Consider the following 22,727-nt stretch of genomic DNA (forward strand, 5'->3'; position numbering starts at 1 on the left):
GGTGTTGATAGTGCACTGCTTCCCCTTCCTGAGGCGGCGGACGGTGGTCCAGAATCGCTTCGAAGCCGTCCGGAAGTCATTTTCCATGGCTGCCCCGAACTCCTCCCATGTCCGAGTTTTTGCCTCAGCGACCGCTGAAGCCACACACCGCTTGGCCTGTCGGTCCCTGTCCGCTGCCTCCGTAGTCCTATGAGCCAAAAGAACCCGATAGGACTCCTTCTTCAGCTTGACGGCATCCTTCACCGCTGGTGTCCACCAAGGGGTTTTAGGATTGCCGCCTCGACAGGCACCAACTACCTTGCGGCCACAGCTCCGATCAGCCGCCTCGACGATAGAGGTGCGGAACATGGTCCACTCGGACTCAATGTCCAGCACCTCCCTCGTGACATGTTCGAAGTTCTTCCGGAGGTGGGAATTGAAACTTTCTCTGATAGGAGACTCTGCCAGACGTTCCCAGCAGACCCTCACAATGCGTTTGGGCCTGCCAGGTCTGTCCGGCATCCTCCCCCACCATCGCAGCCAACTCACCACCAGGTGGTGATCGGTAGAAAGCTCCGCCCCTCTCTTCACCCGAGTGTCCAAAACATAAGGCCGCAAATCCGATGACACAACTACAAAGTCGATCATGGAACTGCGGCCTAGGGTGTCCTGGTGCCAAGTGCACCAATGGACACCCTTATGTTTGAACATGGTGTTTGTAATGGACAAACTGTGACGAGCACAAAAGTCCAATAACAAAACACCACTCGGGTTCAGATCCGGGCAGCCATTCTTCCCAATCACGCCTCTCCAGGTTTCACTGTCGTTGCCAACATGAGCATTGAAGTCCCCCAGTAGGACAAGGGAATCACCCGGGGGAGCACTTTCCAGCACTCCCTCGAGTGTACCCAAAAAGGGTGGGTACTCTGAACTGCTGCTTGGTGCGTAAGCACAAACAACAGTCAGGACCCGTCCCCCCCACCCGAAGGCGGAGGGAGGCTACCCTTTCGTCCACTGGGTTGAACTCCAACGTGCAGGCTTTAAGCCGGGGGGCAACCAGAATTTCCACCCCAGCCCGTCGCCTCTCACTGTCGGCAACGCCAGAGTGGAAGAGGGTCCAGTCCCTCTCGAGAGAAGTGGTTCCAGAGCCCTTGCTGTGCGTCGAAGTGAGTCCGACTATATCTAGCCGGAACTTCTCCACTTCGCGCACTAGCTCAGGCTCTTTCCCCCCCAGTGAGGTGACGTTCCACGTCCCAAGAGCTAGCTTCTGTAGCCGAGGATCGGACCGCCAAGTGCCCTGCCTTCGGCTGCCGCCCAGCTCACATTGCACCCGACCTCTACGGCCCCTGCTATGGGTGGTGCGCCCATCGGAGGGGTGACCCACGTTGCCTCTTCGGGCTGTGCCCGGCCGGGCCCCATGGGAATAGGCCCGGCCACCAGGCGCTCGCCATCGTGCCCCACCTCCGGGCCTGGCTCCAGAAGGGGGCCCCGGTGACCCGCGTCCGGGCGAGGGAAATCCGGGTCCATGTTTGGTCTTCTTCATAGAGGTCTTCGAGCTATCTATCGAGCCTCTAAAAACAGCGCAATTGTAACACGTAACATGCCTTTTAAAAAGAAAAACACTTAACTTTTAGAAAATAAATATTATAATACAATAGAAATTAATAAAAACCTATCCAACAGTACTTGATGAAGTAATGTAAAATTAATGTGCAGAATTTACCTCGTAGAGTGGACTTCTACGGTCTCTCCTCCAGCTATTCCATATTTTCAAGGATAAATGTATGCTATTTAGATATTTCAACATCTTAGCCGCTTTGAAGTTACCAAGCTTGTTTTGGATGATTTCTTTCTTTAAGTCATAAATGTCATCTAATTCTTCTTAGCATTGTCCTTCTCACTCACTTTCTCCATGCCTGTGGTTAAAAACAAAGTTATGTCGACCCCTAGCTATAAGCTAATGCTAGCGAGTAAGACCAGATGTTTTAGGCGGATCTTACAGGGTTTACTCTGATATTTTCTACGCTAACTAATGGCAGGTATGCTTGTAGCTCAAACTTTGGTCAGCAAATTAAAGCATAACTTTTAACTGAAAGAAAGCTTTTTTCTCAAACACACTCTAAAGTTGAGGTACTGTACCACTGTACTTATTTCCCCCACTGTATTGGTTTGTTTTTTGTTGATCTATTCTTGTGAAGACTTTCTTATCAACACTAACGTCTTCTTCATTGATATGCAGACAGAGACAGGCAAGTACACAAACTCACACATGCCGTCTGAGTGGATAAATGCTGACAATTACAGTATGATAGCGCGGTGACTAATGCAACGATTAGTCAGGCTCCGTCTGGGGAAGTATTGCATTTACATATCCTCTAATCAGCCTCACTGCAGCATCTAATGACTACTGTGGGGCAACATCATCATTATCATCATGATCATGATTATCAACTTCCTAATTAACATAACTAAATTGCTCATTTAGATCCATTCATTAGCTACAGCACCGCCATAGTTAGGCTAACTGGGTTAGCATGTAAAAAAAGACAAACAAACATGATTTTTCCTTCCTAAATGTTAACATAGGACAAAAAAAAGGAGGAGGATTATGTTCGCTTCACTTCATCTAATCCACCAATTTCCTCTCATCCTAAAATAGTCTTCAGCGCATTGTGGATATCCTGCGTCACCACACATTGGAGTACAGCACATCTTCATCCACCATCATCACTCACCTTTTTGCACACTTCATGTAGTTGCCGTGCTCATCTTTACCGCAGTTTCCGAAAGCGTTTCCTGCCGCATTGACGTCTTCAAAGCAGGCGTCGTGGGCCGGGCGGGCACCTGGAAACACCATGTATTCCATAATTGCTTACTGCTCGAAAAAATAAAAACAATAAATCAATACATAAACACTTCACTGCGGAACTGTAAGAGCTCACAGTCAGTGTGGTTGACATGTTTGACGGATACGTCACATTTACAAGAGAATTGACTACAATGTTCACGAGAAGAGTATGCTTCCTTACCGGAGCCCCACAGCTGGAGGCATTGCTGCTCATGGGTCAGACACATGCCGTTGTAGCAATAGGCCCGTCCGTACTGGCAGGTGGAGCCGTCCAGCAGGTAGACATTGGCGGGGCAGTAAGGCGACGCCCCCGTGCAGTACTCGGGCAGATCGCAGGACCCAGCTGGGCCCCGGCACATGGTGCCTGCCTGTTTCAACTGGAGCAGGGAGAGGAGGGGTGAAGATACGAATTACGCATTCTCATGATTATGGTTTGCCCCACAGCGTAGGGCGCTATCCAGGCCTTTGCCATCAATATTATAGACCACAAAGACTGGATCACTACGGCAACAGCAGCGATGCAAGAAATGTTGGATAAATGATTCTAATGCTTTCATATCAAGGTCAAATGGCGAAGCACAGGACTGCTCTGAATATTGGTGATACAACTGTGGGCATAATTGTCATTTTTTTCTCAACAATGATCCTTTTAGAATTCAACTTGCTTGCTGAACAGTCCGCAGATGGTTGCAGCCAAGTGGTACGATCCATTATGCCTCAATTGCTTGTACACACGATTTTTATAGATGTCACAACTGACTAATTGCATGTTTCACCCGTGCCTCATAAAGACGCTTTTCAAGTTGGTATTCATTACCGATCATAAATGTGAAGCCCGTTGTTTAAACATCTTTAATACAAAGTTAATGGTAACAAATAAACAGTGGTAGGACCATTCTTCACCATGCAGCTAATTTTTTTTATTGACCTCCAGGATATTGTAAAAATAAAATAAATGTATTATTTTACTCCGTCATCTCGAACGACATATACCTTTAACCCAAAGCTAACAGGATGCTGTTTGGTTCAAATAGCTGAGTATATATTGATTTATATTGAATTGGTTTAAGACTTAAACTTCCTTTTATTGTCATTAAAATTTGAACTTTACAGTACAGATAACAACAAAATGTTGTTGCATTAGCTCGTTGTATTGCAGTATAAAGGGCAATAAGGTGCAGAGTGTTTGCATTTACAAAATAATATGCAGATATAGATTACTGTACAGATACATAAATTGCACTTTTCCATATGCATCTTTGCATATAGAATTATGTTGTATTGTCTTTATAGTCCAGCTTGTTAAGCAGCTTAAATGAACAAAAACGTATCCAAGTTGACTCTTGCATTTTCATTTTTTTATGTAACTTTGGATGACATCTGAAACAAACAGTGTAGGTGTTCAGCTTTGACACCTCTCTCTTACAGCGCTATGTTAGAATCAGCATTACAGCGCTGCAATTAGGGACGCTGTTACGGTTTGAAACTGAAACTAGGTGCTGCAACGGAAGTCGTCGTAAAAGCCTACGAAGGTGATAATGTAAAAATGGACTGCTGTATGTGTGTGTGTGTGTGTGTGTGCGCACGCGCGTGTTACCTTACAGCCTTGGCAACACACCCCATGAGCACACTGAGCCTCCTCCTTCAGGGTGCAGTTGTTGGCATTGCAACAGTCATTGGTACATTCCTGTAAACAATCAAGAACACTGAGGCTGTCACCACGAACATGGGCATTGGTAAATGTGCTTTCATGTGAACTGATGTTTTTCAAATTTGGAAAATTTGCCTTTCTGATAATACAGTGGAACCCCCTTCTTACGACATACTTAAGACAAGCTCACTGACATCGACAAAACCGAAATCTTTTTTACTGCAGTAATTTTATTATATGTCTCGACTGCAATGACAATAAAGCACACGCACAGATCTCTCTCCCTGTGACCAAATATCTAAAAAATGAATAGATGTATTTTGTTAGTCGCTGTGGTTGAAACTGTTATAACTGCAATGTTTTTTGAAGCTTCGAAGGGGAGCTAAGATTATCTTCTTGTTTACTGACCTAAAAAATGTTACAATGTTGGATACTTATGTTAAACAATACGCAAGCATCAAATCATAAGGTTCATGCATTTGGGCGTGAGCTTGCATGCTGTTTTCGATACCTTAAACACTGTGTTTTGGAGTCTTCTTTTAACTTTGGATGCAGTGGGATGTCACAATGTGGTGGATGAACTTATGTGGTCATTTCTGGAACTTGCTATTGGCCAGCTTCCTCTACCTCTGCTTCAGGTAGTGAGACTGTTTACAATAAATACAATAAATACATTTGACTTTGGACTGTTTTGTCACTGACCAGTACAAAGTTGGATTAGCTGCTAAACTCAGACAAAAAATTGTGTCATTGTGACAACACTACCTGGTTTGAGGAAAAATAATGAAAAAGTTGGAATCATAGAGTAAATCATTATTTTCATCTTGGACACATCATCTTAATAAAGTTAAAGTCAAGATAGTGACACACACACTAGGTGTGGTGAAAATACCCTCCCCTTGTTTCACCCCCTAGGTAGTGAGGGGAGCAGTGAGCAGCAGCAGTGGCCGCACTTGGGAATCTTTTTGGTGATTTTAACCCCAGGTCCTACCCTTGATGCTGAGTGCCAAGTAGGGAGGTAATGGGTCCCATTTTTATAGTTTTTTGGTATGACTCGGCCGGGGTTTGAACTCACGACCTACCAATCTTAGGGCGGACACTCTAACCACAAGCCCACTGAGCAGCTCTATCGTGGTATGCGCACAAAAACACAGATATGCAATTAATAAATACAGTATATGAAGGTAAATGCTGCTCTTTTTGCGTTGTGCGCAACACAAGGTATACCTAATGCTGGGACTCGTAAATCTATATACAAAATAAATAGTGGTGATTTGTCTTCAAAATACCCAAACAGTGTACATTTTCATAAGATCAATTCTAAAAATGTTGTTGAGTGCGGGGCGTGGAGGGTTTCATTTGCAATCTAAAGGGAACTCTTCCACACAGAAACCAGAAAAACCAAAAAAGCTGGTTATAATGTAACTGTGGAGCAAAATGTACACAAAATGTATACCTAAGCATATCAAATACAAATTACTCAAGTCTAGACCACAATAAAGTGTTTTAACTGTTGATTAGACTCAATTGAGGTCTCCTTTAAATCTAAATTTCCTCAATGGGTAGAAATAATTCTATGTTGTTGTTTCACTGCACCATTGTTGAAAAAATACACTCAGTTTTCATAGAAATTATCTCTTTGATGAAAGTTTGTGCCGAAAAAAGCAGTCAACCATGTTGACAATGCTTAGGCGGGCACTTTTTAGTGCTAGAAACAATACAATGAATGAGTTGTTAAAGATAGACCAATTATCGACGTACACGTGGGACTGACTTCACTGGGTTTTACCGTATGTGTGCTCGTGTGGGCAAGGTCTTTTGTAACACATCAAAAAATATCATGGCTTTGTCTGTTTTGTTTTTGGATTTAAAACACCACATGAAGGAATTGCAAAAGGGAGGGTTTGGGGCTGGGGACGCCCTGGGTGGGGTGCTGGTCAGTTGGTGAGTTTTCAGGCGAGACTTTCATTATTTATGTCCACATTCTTGTATTCATTCTAGAATGATACACATGTTTTCAGCTAGATGGCAGCAGTGGTCAATCTAATCAACAAGCTCCCTGTTCTACCCAGTAGCAGTAGTTAAGTACACAGGAACAGATGTGTTCAGAGATAACGGAGGCAGAGAGATGTGACACGAATGAAAAGAAAAAAGGAGCCATCGTCAGCGGTACATATAAAGAACATAATTCACACAGTATGCTGCTATACAGATAAATAAAAAGATAAGATCAAGTTCTCAGTAGCAGTTTCATTCAGAGGGGTCATGGAAACATTTCTGTCCCCCACAGGGGTCATGACAGAAAATAATGTAGAAGCACTGCCCTGGATCATGTTAGTAAAGTGCACCACGCCACTCAGAAAGCATTAAAAATGAGTGACTGCAGTGCTTTTGGTGGGGCATTAGGGGATTAAAAGTGCGACAGGCATGTCAAAACTTTAAAAAGAGGGGGGTGAGGGAAAGTGTGTAAAAATAAAATGCAGAGGTGCGACACATTGCGGCACAGAGCATCTCCTGTTGCCATGGCGCCCTCTAATAAATGTAGAAGTTGATTCGAGCAAGGGGAGAGGAGGAGGTAGAGAGGAAGAAGGTGATCATGCTGGCAGGAGACGTAGGAGATTATGGGTGATGAAAACAACAACAAGAGTATGCAGTCGTTTGTGTGCTGTCACAAAGAACAAATGATGGAATTATCTCTGAGCAAAGCACAAAGAAGTCTTTAAACTGCTCTTTGGACTTTCCTTGTCTGCAAACCCTAACGCTGGCAACGTGTGCGTATGTATGTTTATCAAGCAGCGTCTTGTAGCTGTACTAAAAGCAAAGAGCTTGTCAGAAGCCTTCCGGCGACACACCCACTTGCAGCTGCTCAAAGCAGAGCGGGTTTGCTCAGCCGCTCTATTGATGTTACACAGCAGACATTTGAAGAAACTTTACGAAAATCTCTCAAGTGTGAGAAAACATTGAAACGCAGGCTGCATGTAGGATGAGGCCTAGTTAGTTAAAGAAGCACCACAAAGACGCTTAAGCTTAATCAATGAAGTGATCAATTAGGGGTTAGCCTAGAGCTCTTCGTACCCGCTGAATAACAATTCCTAATCTGACCAAGACAATTCTACACCTCTAACTTTGTGGCAACAAGTGTTTATCATAGTAACAAAGAAAAGGTCCACTTTGGGAAGTTTTTTGTAATACTTTAATATACCTCCTCACTTTGGATCAATTTGATGTGGAAGAACTTAATGGGGAACTATACTTGTTTTGTTTTTTCTCGAATTTTTCCTATAATTCACAAGCTTTAGGAGAGACAAGAACACATGTTTTTTTTTTGGAATGAATGTATTCTAACTCCCAAATAAACACAAATAAAAGTCTGCTTACAATGAAACCAATGGGCGTCATGACGTCGTAGCGTCTATTGCGTTTACTCCGACCATAAAACCCAATAAATGAACATCCAAAATGTGCCAACAATACTCTATTTAGATTCCGTGACCTGAATATTAATCAAGTATTAGCAATATTGTTATTATAAGCGCTAACGTTAAAGTCCTAAATTTAGCGACGCATTGATCAGGGAGCGGCAACTGCTCTATGCTGCTGTATTTACATCAACTGGTGAGCTGTTGTCTCACCTCTGAGCTTGTGGAAGTTAATTCTAGATTATAAATCATGTCCCTCACCTTGATAGCAAAAGGATGTGGACATAAACTAAGAAGTTGTTACACTTTAACGGAGATGGCGAGAAAGACACGCAAAAGACACTGGTTTGCGGTCACCTTAATTTTTTAACCCTTTGCGAGGAGAATGTGTCGATCTCCATCCAAACGGGAAGATATAAACATCCCATCACACGGCATCCCAGTGAGAGCAAACATTGTGCGGTAAGTGATGTTAAATTATGTTTGATGCACCTATGAAATTATGCCTAAAATGACCAAAATACATACATATTACTACAATACATATAGACTTGCATATACAGAATATTGATGGAAGTGTTTACAGTTTTTTTAGGGCTTTATAGGCATCAATAGAGTGACTCCCATAAGGTCCATTGTAAGTGGACTTTACCTCACATTTATTCACTAGTAAGAATGCATACAAAAATAAAAACATACGTGTACTTGCCTTACATAAGGTTTGTAAATGACAGGCAAAATTCCCAAAAAAGTGCTGCTTTCCTCTACGGGCTTAATTACACAATGCCAATTATAATATGCTGAGGCCCACTTCATAATTAAGTTTGGTGCCTTTTGCTAGTGAACGGTAAGTGCACTGGTTAAGTGCACCGATCCTAACCAACGCACGGACACTTCCCCTCATCTAGCAAGAATCAATCAATCATCAATCAATATTTATTTATATAGCCCTAAATCACAAATGTCTCAAAGGACTGTACAAACCACTACGACTACGACATCCTCGGAAGAACCCACATAAGGGCAAGGAAAACTCACACCCAGTGGGCAAGGAGAACTCACACCCAGTGGGACGCCAGTGACAATGATGACTATGAGAACCTTGGAGAGGACCTCATATGTGGGCAACCCCCCCCACACTATTAAAAAAAGGTATAAAATATATGATCAAGAGGAATCAAAATTATAAAATAGAAAACTAAAAACAGTTGGAGGTTTAAAAATTCTTTGTAATCGCCCAGTCTACTTATGCCTCCGGTCAAAGTAATGGCTAGTTTACCACCAAGCCAAAGTCAACTGGCCTGCCCAAGAGACGTCAACATAAACGGGCTCCACTGTACAAAACAATCTAAAATCTCCAAAAGTCAAAACCCACGGCACGCTAGCTCATATATAAAAAAGACCTTTCATTTAAGTAATGCGATGGCTCCTCTAGTAAGTAATAACGCTGGCTTCCTCGCACAAAATTAATAATAAGAACAATTTGAATTAAGACTTGTAGACAAATAATCCACAAAGTAAAGGAAATTGTAGTCATAGTAGTGTAACGATGAGAGAAGCAAACTGGTTGTACCTTGAATGCTGTGTGTCAATGCAAGAGAAAGAGGGGGAATGGTGCCCAAGTCCGGCATGTCACGAGTTGCATAGCGTGAGGATGCCCCAAGATCTCTGACTTCACATCAAAGACAAGCTTCAAAGCATAAAAGACTAAAGTGCACTCACATCCGGTTCACCGCAGTCGCACTCCTCTCCATCCTCCACGAAGCCATTGCCGCATTTCTTCCCCCCCACAAGGTCCTTCATGTTGGGCATGTTATAGAGACACATGCCTCCCCCCTTCTGGAAGTAGCTGTCCAGGTCACGTTTGCTGCAGTGGCTGAAGACCCTCGGAAATGGATGTCTGTGAAGGAAATCATGGCGACGTGAGTATGTGTACCTACTGTTGTGTGTTGCGTTCAGGGAGCCTCACCCAGTGGCAGCCGCCATAACGCAACCCCCTTGGTCAGCGGTCGCTTCCAAGCAGCAGCCGTCGTGGTCATGACTCATCCCAAAGTTGTGTCCGATCTCGTGGGCCATTGTGGCGGCAGCGCCAATAGAAACTTCCGAGTGATCCTGTGGAAATCATAATGACATTTACTTGGGATTTCATAAAAAATAAGGTAATTGGAAAGTGTGCTGTATACAGGTGCATTTCCGCAATCATTTTACACAACAAATGGAAGCTTTTAAGGTCAATTTGCAGTTTTATTGTCCTCTTCTAATTGGCTCTCCAAATACCAACAAGTCAAAAGCCACTCTGTGGCATTGTACCTTTTAAAGTGGATGCAATTTAAAACTTCACAAAGTGCACTCCTTTTTATTACGCCTGAGATCTGATAACTGGTTACACAGCCCCTTGCCAGATAAACATAAGCCATATGCATGAATAAAGCCTACAATAATAGCAGATAAAAAGTAAAGCAGGATGCTAATATTTTTTTTTTACTTTATTAGGGAAAATTCATATTTTTCCATCAGGTTACCGATGGCAGCTGAGTAAGGGTTTTTGTTCACACTGAAATTCAAGTTTATAGGATATTTTGCATTATAAGTCTATTTATTTTTCACTCAGGTTATCTACTTTGTGTAATAAAGTAAAACCATTGATTCCTTAGTGATTTGTTTTTTTTTAGAATTTGTCAGGATATCGCATTGCAGTTTGGACTTTATTATTAGTTTCTTTATTTATTTGCTGTCCAGCACTCTTATTTTCGTTTTCTACTTGCGGTTTGCCTCCACCATTTCCCTTGTCTAAACTCTAGTCCGACACACAACTGTTCCTAGTTACCAACTAGGGTGCTTTTTACGGACCATTTGGTTTCATGCGTTTTCTTTCAAGTCTTTATGCTTCCTGTGCACTTCCTGCTGCACTATTGCGTTGTTCTTTTAAATTAAATTTACTTTTACCTGCGCTATGCCTGCCTTCTCTGCATCTTGTGGGTCGAGACCAACATGGAACGTACAAACAATTTACTATTATTTTTTGGGGAAATCAGGTAAAATCAAGTCGTGGACTCCAACATATATAGCAGATAATATACGCAATAATCGTTTTGACTATTCGACTAATCAAAAAATACCCTAGTCGACTATTAAAAGTATGGTTAGTTGCAGCCCAACCACATTCAGAGTTACACAGCATTCAAAGACTACCTGTTCAGTAGAAAGTTATCATAAAAAAGACAGGGAGAATTAAACTTAATTCTATTACATTCATTTTCTTTTTTAAAGATTGTTCCCCACCAAAAGAAAGATCTGGATGGATTGTCAATGTGGTCAAGACGTACAACAAATTACTGCAGCTGTTAAATAAGAATATAATACAAATACAGAGAATACAAAATGATGTACATAAAATGTATACAAAACAAGGAAAAATGTGTAATCAGACTGCTCTAGGTAAAAAAAGTTTTATTGTTCATTATACTTACGGCTTTGGACAAAGTCACAAGTAAAAGTGCATTAATTTGATTATGTCTGCAACTTCTTACATTGATGTCAATGCCAGTCAAAAGTCCAGTCATTACACTGTAGAAAGAATGCTTTTTTTTTTCTAACCGACTCTCCAAATACCAAGGAGTCAAAAGCCACTCTGTGATATTGTACCTTCTAAAGTGGATGCAAATTTATTTTTCACAAAGTGCACTCTTTATTACACCTTACCTGCTGGCGTAAACATTTGACAGAGCGCTGAGCTCACATTTTTTCTGTGTTTCCTGTTACGACTTTTAACCTGCATGATTAGAATTAAATGCGCCACAGGGGAAAGTGGCTTCAATTAAAATGAAAGTCATCCATAGCGCTGTGTTACACAGACACAATACACTGAAATGAAGTCATTCACTTTTAGCCCTTCTTCAAAATCCTGCATGACAAAAACAAGGGTGTAGGTGCTTTCTAAACGACGCCATTTGGATTTGTTACAGCATCTCGACCCACGAGATGCTGAACAGCTATCAGTAACTAATCAACCTATTGATCTCTCCAGCTGGGTTCCTGCATTGACACATGTCCGTTACTTTTGGCGGGAACGAACACATCCGATGTACTGTAATAAATTGCCACCTGGAGCTAGAAATTTGTGTTTTCATTCTTCTTCCTTGCAGTAAACATCTTCATTACATGTCTGAGATGTTTCATATTTTTAAAATAAATCATATTCACTCATCCCACATTATTAATGTTGCCAATGAAGCATGCAAAGCTTATTTACATGCCTCTTTGGGGCACTTACTCTAATTCAAGGTTCTATTGTTTTATCATTGCCAATATGGTCTCACACAAGCTAAGCACAGCATATGTATTTTTTAATATGGTTAGTGAAGAATAAATCACTAGTGAGACCTCCTTTGGAGAGACTGGATCAGTCAATCAACCAATAGAAAATGATTTCAAACAGTGAAAAGAAAGGAACACAAAGAAGAGAAACGTTATTTCCACATACCACATTGATCCCTCCTGAGTTCTCCAGACTGCACATGCCTTCCAGCGGTGCCATGCCAATAGTCGTCCCCTTGAAAATCACGCCACTGTGACACAAAGACACACACAAAGAGAAAAATCACTTAACCGAGATCAGCTTCCTGTTGATATAATGAATCCACAGTGGATACACATTGATTGGTGATGTCAACTGTCACATGACAAGGAGACTTCCATCTTCCTTTTGTATTTAGCATCCCAAACACAAGTGATGCCTGTCTTATCAGTTTCATGTGCAATCAGTGTGTTAGTGGGTTCAGTCAGTGGAGAAGGCCTCCTCAAATTCTCCCATTGTTTTAAATTTGGTTTTTATTATACCATAGTAGTTGTCACCAAGCTTTTAGTCTATTAGTTGTAGTTTGTTAATTGTATGGGCACATATGGGGGCAATACCGATTAGGGATCATGTAACGATATGAACATTTCATATCCTTGTTTTTGTGACCAAAATTTTCACAGTTATCATTATTATCGCGCTAATGTCGAATGTACACACAGTGAAATCTTTTGACTAAAAAACATTTATTAATAGACACATTGTAAGGTGTCACTCTGACCTAAGAGATCACAGCTTCTAGGTTCAATCTGCACAAGTGAATATCGTATATGCACAGACAGCAATATGTTTATATAAGTTTAGATTGGGGTATGTTGTTTCCTAATGGGAAAAATGGGAATTTCTATGTTAGCATTTAAGCTAGTGAGCTTGCCCCAGTCAGTTCGTGAGTTTATCAAAGTGCAGTTACAGTGTTGAATGTGCACATTCAACACTGTTTTTTTAATAACTTTGATTTAAAAAACAGTAATACTAACTAACCTTTGGGAGTTTATTATTATTATTATTATTACCATTTATCTTTACATCGGGGCAGCATGGTGGCAGAGGCGTTAGTGCATCTGCCTCACAATACGAAAGTCTTGAGTAGTCCTGAGTTCAATCCCGGGTTCGGGATCTTTCTGTGTGGAGTTTGCATGTTCTCCCCGTGACTGCGTCGGTTCCCTTCGGGTACTCCGGCTTCCTCCCACTTCTAAAGACATGCACCTAGGGATAAGTTGATTGGCAACACTAAATTGGCCCTAGTGTGTGAATGTTGTCTGTCTATCTGTGTTGGTCCTGCAATGAGGTGGCGACTTGTCCAGGGTGTACACCGCCTTCCACACGAATGCAGTTGAGATAGACTCCAGCGACCCCCCGCGACCCAAAAAGGGACAAGCTGTAGAAAATGGATGGATGGATCTTTACATCCCTAATACAATAATTAATTCGATTTGATGTCAGCAGAAATCATAGCACATACTTTATTTTGTAATGTGGAATGTTAGAAAGTGTTTGATCAAGTAAAATTACTCAAACTGAAACCAATGGCAGGTATGAAAAACACTAACCTATTTAGTAACTGAAATGGACAGTGGCCATGATAATTCATAAAGTATGACTCTCAAGATGTGGTGAATGATCAAGACACGTTTGTTAGAGGATACGAGCTTTTGAATTTTCTTTTGTTTTATTGTTCAATTAAGGACACTTGTTCATTAATTATATTTTGTGAATTATATATATGTATACACACACACACACACACACACACACACACACACACACACACACACACACACACACACACACACACACATATATATATATATATATATATATATATATATAAATATATATATATATATATATATATATATATATATATATATATATATATATATATATATATATATATATATCACTTTACACAATGAAACCCATTATCCACATCTTCAGGCTCATTTAACTACGTGAGGGTGACACTGGCAGCAGTGACTAGAATGGCGCACGCAGGAATCAAACTTGAAACCCTCAAGTTGCTGGCACTATTTTTACCAGTAAACTACTTCATTAAAAATATAACCAAAGACCAACTTTGTATGCTTATTGGAGGAAATTTAGATGGTAAATGTAAAGGTAAACTGTCCAGCATTGCACAAATAAATGCTCTGCAGGACTGGTTGGTTTTCAATTTTTGCTGGTATCGAACCAATATCCGATAACAATATCGGATCGGGACACCAATAATTTAGATAAAGCATATAAGGATGCAGAACAACTGGCAGATGTTAAAATAAGTAGTGCTAAAACAAGTGCAAACGCGCATGGTTTTTACAAATGGAACGCAAGTGAAATGGTTTCCCTACCCCTACACTAGAAGGTGCTTTAGGGTTTTTTTTGTGTGCAGGCAATAAAAGTGAACATACATCCAAGAAAAACAAGCATTTGGGCACTTAACGTAAATAGTGTGCTTGAAGCCTGTCCGCCTAAAGAAATGAGTCCATGTTTTTCAAAGCATTTAACAGCGACAAATAAACTTGCTCTTTTTTTTGCTAACTTTTAAAGCGCCACAATTATACAAGTCCAAGAACCACATTTCCTAATTAATATTGCCACCTTCTTCTTCATGCAGATGTTTGCAGGAGACTGGAAAAATGTGCAGTCTTTTATATCTCAAACATCCAAAAGTTAGTGCTGCGTTTCCTTACGTTAACAGCTGGGCGTTGTCATGCTTTTTGCGGGACTTCAACTTCTGTCTCCATTGCAGGAAGGACCACAGGGTGGCGTTGGGCTCCTCGCTGACAATACACTGGTCCCGGTCGGTCCAAACCTCCAGACCAATCAGAGGAACGCGGATGTTCAGGGCCCTGTAGAACTGGAAAAAAAAAACACGCAAAGATTGCTCCCAAGTCTTGCTACAGATTGAAAGACGTGCAGCTCAACCGGCTTACCTTGTCCACATAATTAGCAATTTCCATGATCCTCGCTTTGATTTTCTCATAATCTTTATTCTGCCGTTTAAACTGCAGTAGAGGGGAGACGGTCAAGAATCAGTGGCAAAAATGAGGTAAAAAAAAGTCCTTAAATGAAAGCCAATATGTCTTGCTTTAGCGCTTTTTAGTCTGTCCATCATCATAATTGTACACATTATACTGGGTTACGACTGCACTTAGAAGGAAAAATTCATAATGAAACAGGTTGATGTTTATGAAGACTAAGTGTCTCATCATTGGAGCATATTGTCCTTTTACTCTCCTTCATTAAGTGGATACCACAGTATGAAATAAAGAAGAATGAGATTACCAGCGTGTTGTCAGCCACGATGTAGAGTTCCATGTACTTTGTGGTGCCCCATGTGCTCCTTTTCACCTGTCATCAAGGTAAAAAAAACCTGCTTTATTTTTAGAAGCACTCACAAAAAATATATTTTGGCAGTAAGGACAATGGCGATGGTGCTGTTGCCATGGTGACTACAGATATTACCATACTTGAGAGTATAGTAACCCTAACCTGGTGTATTTTAATGTGAGCAACATATGTACTAGTTTTCCTTAGTCAATCACTACATATATCAATGTAAACATTTGGAGTTACTTTACCTTCTATAGCAAAGAGAATGGTTGTGTGCAATTTGTGTAACAAGAGTTTAAGGGCCACTTTATCAACAATAAAATTGTGATCAAAATATTCACAAAAGCATCGCGATAAGGAGTATGCAAATTTTTAACAGTCATATTGTTCCAAGAAAAGAGCTGAGCACCGTAATTCAATCCACTGCCGTAATGAATGATCTACCAACCGAGACTGCATTAACAACATTAGTCCGTGCACATTCAACAAATGTGGAGTGCGGAGTGTGGAGAAATGTAAAAAAACACCACGGCTATTTTGTGTTACTATTAGTGGTTTCAAAGAACATATTAAAAAAAGAATTAAATAAATATGTATACACATATATATATACATATAAATATACACACACTGTATATATACTGTATTTATATACTGTGTATATATATATATATATATATATATATATACATATATATAAAAACCTTATTTTAAACATTTTAAAACATTTATTACAGCAAAGTATTTCATTATTTTGTAGTTTTTAGTGTTGTATAGTTTAGTATTTAGTGTTTATTGAATTAGTCAGAATGAGTAGAATTTCTTCATGATGTTTTAATTTATTTATTATTTGTTACCTGTTTAGTCAAGGCGTATTTGTTATTTGTGTTTTTTTTGTGTCATTTAGGGGAATATTTTATGAAAGCTGTCGGTCAAAGACCAGCATGCTCCGCTTACAACGCCCTTAAAAACATCCAAACACCTCCATTAAGGTTTTATATAAATGCTGTAAGTATCGGTAGTACTTACACATGAATGTATCAATGGGCAAATGTATAACAACATTCAATATGTATGTATTTTGCTAATTTTAAGCATTAATTTAAAAAACGCATCACAAGGTTCGCTTTTTTATTCCAACAACATAACTGATTATTGCTCACTGCAGACGTCATGAGTGCCCACAAACATAATAAAACATTACTTACTGTGCAATGTCTGCTGTCATTGGGATGCAGACTGATAGAATCTTGTTATATTACCATTTCGACTCATAATCCTCGCAAAGAAAAGGGGTGTGGAACCAAGCGTCTTTTTGTGTCATTCTCGCCATTCTCGGGTCTAAATTGGCTGTCAAAGTAACCCAACTTGTCGGAATACGTCCTCATTCTTCTACTATCAAGGTAAGGGGCATGATTTATGATCTACAATAAACTTCCACAAGCACCAAGGCGAGGAAGCAACTCACCAGTCGATGATGTGAACATAGCCACATAAGCTTGTGATCAATAGTTTGTCTGTATTAATATAACAATATCACTAATACTTGGTTAATATTCAAGACATAAAATGTAAATGGTGTATTGCTGGCGCTTTTTAGATGTTTTTTTATTGGGTTTAAGTGGGTTTTTCCGAGGATGTCGTAGTCATAGTGGTTTGTACAATCCTTTGAGACATTTGTGATTTAGGGCTATATAAATAAACATTGATTGATTGATTGATTTAATGTTGGGAATAGAGGACCTCCTACTGACTCCATTAGAAACCAACCTTTATTTACGTATATTTACGAGTTAGAATGCAAAGAAAAATAAAAATACATCCGTCGTCATCCATTCATCCATTTTCTACCGCTTGTCCCTTTCGGGATCGCAGGGGGTGCTGGAGCCTTCCTCAGCTGCACACGGGCGGAAGGTGGGGTACACCCTGGACAAGTCGCCACCTTATCGCAGGGCGAACACAGATAGACGGACAACATTCACACTCACATTCACACACTAGGACCAGTTTAGTGTTGCCAATCAACCTATCCCCAGGTGCATGTTTTTGGAGAAGGGGATAAGCTGGAGTACCCGGAGGGAAACCACGCAGTCACGGGGAGAACATGCCAACCCCACACAGAAAGATCCCGGGGGCTGGATTGAACCCAGGACTTTTGTATTGTGAGGCAGACGCACTAACTCCTCTGGCACTGTATTGTCCGTCGTCATGTCTTTTGTAATGATTGTGTACGACAGGCAAAAATCCAAAAAGGGCAGTTTCCCTTTAAACATAATTAATTAACATGTAGCGAAACTGCTGCCAATGCTTTGTGACACCACCGTAGTGCACTAGTGTGGACTCTGTATTGTTGAAGCAAACCAAAGCCTTAAGGGCCCAGTGTGGGCCGTCTCAATCTGGCGTGTCTGCACTCTGCACGGCCATAATGGATGAATGGGTGCCAGTCGAGGGAAATAGCAAAGCCAAGGGGCGCGATGGCGGAATGAGAAAGATAAAGAAATGGAGGAATAGCAGAAGGATCGGGGCCTAGTGGAGAGCTGTGAGGGCTTTAGCTAATGATGTGAGGTATTTTAAAGTGATTGATGGAGACATTGAATGAGGAAAAAATATATTTAAACCCCTCTAGACAAATGACGTACTAGAAGAGCAGCAAAGTAAACTACATTAATTTTTCTTCAACAAACCGTTGGAAGATCAACCCGAGGGGTCCAGTCAAAAACCGAATTAAACAATGACAATTCACAGGAAATTTTCTCAACTAATACAGTATTTACACTCACCCTTGAATGATGTGCTGTGAGGAGGTTGGCGATGTGAGAGGACAGTGTGGATACTGTTCTGTGATAGCCTTGGCCACACGTTCCACCATTAAATTCCAGTTGGTCCACAGTCTGCAATGAATGATGGTGGGGAGGGCCCGGCCTGGCCATTGGCTCCAGGTAGAAAGTGTTGTTAGAATTCAAAGATATCAATCCCCTGCATCAAAGGGTGGGGAAAAATGAATCTTGAAGAATAAACAGAGTGGACAAAGAGAAAATAATATTCACACCTTAAACCTTACATCAGGAGTAAATATGTATATGACCACTGAGTCAAAATGAACATAACTGTACAGTCACACATAATGAGGGGTCAAATGGGACTGAATGAAATAAATAAATCTATCTTTGAATTATTACTTAAATGATTCTAGTTATGGTGTTAGTTTATTTCAAACGTGCATATAAATACAATATGATACATTCCATTTTACCAGTGTACTATTAGAGGATATCGTAAAGGATTAGGAGGAAGGAGAGCTTATGTAATCTTACCCTTTTTCGTATCATAGCAATTTCTAACACTTTTGTTTGTACTCAATCTGTGACACAAAAGCGAATAAATATATTGTTACACGTCCTATGTTTCACTTCCTATGTTTCGTCTTTTATGTTACACAGTCTATCTGTCACAATGAGCAAGTAAAGTAAATTGTATTTAAATTAAAACATTTTTGATAAAATGAATAAAGCGTTTCAATGTTCTTGGTAGCCAACTTTATGTGTTATTATTACTGACCACTTTTGTAACATGGATAGTGAATAAAGTATACTTTTGTAGTTATTTTTCCATATTTCTACACAATAACTCAGCTACTGTATGGTAAAACTACCCAGCAGTAGAGAATATGGAGTGATTTTTAGTAGAGAACATATTTAGCTTTATTCATTATTGATGTGTTTCTCACTTGTTGCATATTTTTTACATGAGACCGACAGTTCATTTTATCATTTATTACACACAAACATTTTATTTCTATTACCTTGTCATTCTCTACTCGTCTATTTGTATTTGTGTTTGACTTTGTCTCTTACTGTTTCCGAATAACATTATTTCAGTTTTACTTAGATTCTAAGATAGTCTGTTTTTGTCAAACCATCTCTTTATTTGTTAATTTCTTATTTGTATAAACTTCTGTGCGTTTTTTCCCCAAACAAAACACATTTGTGTTGTCTGTAAACAGCACTACTGCAACTTTAAGTCCTTTATAACTTTACAATGGTCGTTTATATAGATATTAACAATTTTGGTCACAGTATTGAGCCCTGGAGTATGCCGCAATATATATTTACCGCTGTAGACATACTGTATGTTTGCCTAGCTTCTCGAATTGCTCGTGTTGCTTAAGTAGTTTCTAACCCAGAACAACCCTCTGATACCATGCTGTTTTAATTTGTCAGCAAAATATTATGATAAATTGTGTGAAATACTTTTGTTGGATCCATAAACACTGCAGCTACACACTGTTTACCATCCATTGCAGTCATTCTTAAATGGTAGTACATGTATCACTAGTGCTACGCAGGCTCCGTCCAGTGGTACGCCAAAGAATCCCTAAATTAAATATTCACACAGTGTTAATGTTTAAACTGTGTTTAATTGTACAGTGACCAGAAATATTTAATATACTTGTGAAATGAAACCGCTGCTGTGTTTTATGAATATTTAGGGCTACTAGGCAACTGTATTTAAAAGTTGGTCATTACGGTGTTACTCAGAGAGCCATGTGTTTTCTACAGTGGTACTTGGTGAAAAAGGTTCAGAACCACTGATCTATTGCATTGGTAATCTCGTCCGCTATTTCGAATAATGCCACTGATGTTGAAATGTTGGCTCATATTTACCCGTAATATTTGTGGTAGACATTTAAGACCTTGCAGATTATGTGGAAGCGAGACCTTCTGATCCAGAGCATTTGGCAGTTAAAGTAGGGGAAGTAGTAATCTGCTTCTCTGGTACAGTGTAAGTGTTCCATAGGGAAGTGAAAGTGCTCGGTAACCAATCAAATGGTAGGACCCGCCTGCTGACTTTAACAAATAAAAATACATTCATGAAGTGCTGCCCTACAGGTTCGTTAAATAAATAGCTAGACATTTTGTTTTTTAAATCTCGAAATAAAAAATGTAATCTTGAAATAATTATTTAAAACATCAAATAATTTATTTAATTGTGGAATAAATACATTGAAAAATAATTACATTGTGAAATAATCAGTTAAATAGTTAGATAAACGATTTAATATTAAAACAGATAATGTACAATTTTACATGAATAAATAATAAAATATATCATTTTATATTAAATTAATAAAACATTTATATATTTAATTACAATTTTAATTAATTAACAACCCATTTTAGTAATTATTTAAACATTTCATTGAGTCCCATTTGACCCTCCATAACACATGAAGTTATACTGAAAAAAAAAGAAAACCAACAGAAGCAAAACCTATACTTTATATGTTTGAATACAAAAATGGTAAACCCTGGACAAAAAAGAAAAAAACCCGTTAATATTTACATAGTGGTTCCTCACAAATTTTTGGAGATATTAGTCGTTTCTCTGCAGATTTCTTCTTTGAAGGGGTCAGATTATGATTTGTTTCTACATTTAAAACTATTTCTTGCTGTAATGGTTGTTCTTTTGTTAAAATTTTGCATGGATTATGTTTTATAAATTGATTTTAAGCAGCTTTCTGACCGTCTCTTCTGAGTTTATTGCGGTGTTATTTACGTGGTTCCACTTTGACAGCATTTTCTCCCCGCTATCATTGTTGTAGCTTTTAGCGCTTCCATAGCGAGTCTACTGACAGATATAAGTTTGAACTATACGCTACTTTACATTACAAATGGCAACAACGGAGGATGTATGCACATTTACCAGCCAGTCTGCCCCACAACAAGAGGATAGCGAAACATCCATAGCTCTTTGGAGAAAACTACACCGTTAATGGTTAATCCACTGACGCCACCAATGGGAAAAACATCCCTAATGGGGCGAAGTCTAAACTCATCGTTTAGCGGAAGTATGAAGGAGGGCAAGATAGTTTTATAAATACAAACTGTATCCCCACAATCCCTGCGGGTTTTGATTTCAAATTTTCAGGACGTATGCAAATCCCAAATACACAAAAGCAGGTACAAACAGGTAAAAAAAAAGTTGGGTTTGCATAGAAGGTCCCCTTTAAGCTGTGAGCAAAAATATGGGTTCTGAGCCATCTTCAGATACCTCCTTACCACTATTTAGCGTAACAAATGACACAGTGAACCCTGCCCAACATCCAGTGTCTCACTCGTTAGCATTAGTTGATAGCCGATCAGTAGCTTGAGAGACAAAACTTCCAACCGTGTGTCCAAAGAAAGTGATTGTGAAGGAGGGTGCTAAGAAGAATCACCATCAGCTTTATTGGCCAAGTATATTCAACACACAAGGAATTTGACTTGGTAGACTGTGCTCTCTTTGTTAAATACTAGAAACAAAGAAAAATGCGACAACTACGCAAGAGCGCAGTACCATTGTAGCATCCGCAGCGCCATCTTGGTAGGAAAACAAGAGGGAACCGTTAAAGAACACAAATTAGTTAAAATAATTTCTAAATGGCAGACATCTATCCATGAAATCATGATAAAGCTATGGTGTATTTGATGGAGAAGCACCAGGAAGGGGATATCGTACAAGTCCGCTATCCAAGGTAAATGTTGTACATTATCATTGCTGTACATTACTTAATAAAAATTTACTTACCGTAAATTCCGGACTATAAGCCGCTACTTTTTTCCTAAACTTTGAACCTTGCAACTTACAAAACGGTGCAGCTAACTTATGAATCTTTCCAATTGCCAATGAAGCTGCCGTCATTAGCATTAGCTGATATGCTAACACGTCTAAGAGTGTTTGTGTTAGCAATATTAACTTATAATTTCATACATTTTGTATTGTTTCAGCTTTGCAAATTCCTTAATAAATTTTACCAACACATCAATGTGGAGTTTTGGAGTTTAAGCTGATTGGAAAGCTAGCTTCCACAACGAGTGGGTCCATGACGGTGACTTTTCTTTTGTTTGAACAGCAATTTTACTGCAGTGATACAGGTGCTGTTTGGAAACAATTAAGGTATGTAAACAAACATTTAAAAAATCTTTCTGTGTAAATAACTCATGTCACAATGTAAATAACTGCGGCTTGTAGTCAGGTGAAAAAATTTTTTCCTTCTAAAATTTTGTGAGTGTGGCTTATATATTGGTTCGCTAGATAGACCCAAAAATAGGGTAATACAACTATTCATTAAATTAGTTGTTTGTCGTACATTGTATAGTT

The 22,727-nt window shown here is 39.6% G+C and overlaps 1 protein-coding gene across 2 annotated transcripts in view; it reads right to left on the minus strand.

Moving 5' to 3' along the window:
• Positions 1-22,727, minus strand: part of adam19a (ADAM metallopeptidase domain 19a) — a 128,185-nt gene that overhangs the window by 19,779 nt on the left and 85,679 nt on the right. For both annotated transcript variants that reach the window (XM_061912414.1, XM_061912415.1), the window contains 10 exons: positions 18,368-18,563; positions 15,540-15,605; positions 15,188-15,259; positions 14,945-15,111; positions 12,381-12,465; positions 9,867-10,009; positions 9,620-9,797; positions 4,425-4,514; positions 3,009-3,204; positions 2,715-2,823 (listed from right to left, as the gene is read on the minus strand). In XM_061912414.1, the coding sequence (XP_061768398.1) occupies positions 2,715-2,823; positions 3,009-3,204; positions 4,425-4,514; positions 9,620-9,797; positions 9,867-10,009; positions 12,381-12,465; positions 14,945-15,111; positions 15,188-15,259; positions 15,540-15,605; positions 18,368-18,563 (1,302 nt within the window). The remainder of the gene's footprint in view (positions 1-2,714; positions 2,824-3,008; positions 3,205-4,424; positions 4,515-9,619; positions 9,798-9,866; positions 10,010-12,380; positions 12,466-14,944; positions 15,112-15,187; positions 15,260-15,539; positions 15,606-18,367; positions 18,564-22,727) is intronic.

This window comes from Nerophis ophidion, linkage group LG10 (genome assembly GCF_033978795.1).
Source record: "Nerophis ophidion isolate RoL-2023_Sa linkage group LG10, RoL_Noph_v1.0, whole genome shotgun sequence".
NCBI classification, from domain to species: Eukaryota; Metazoa; Chordata; class Actinopteri; order Syngnathiformes; family Syngnathidae; genus Nerophis; species Nerophis ophidion.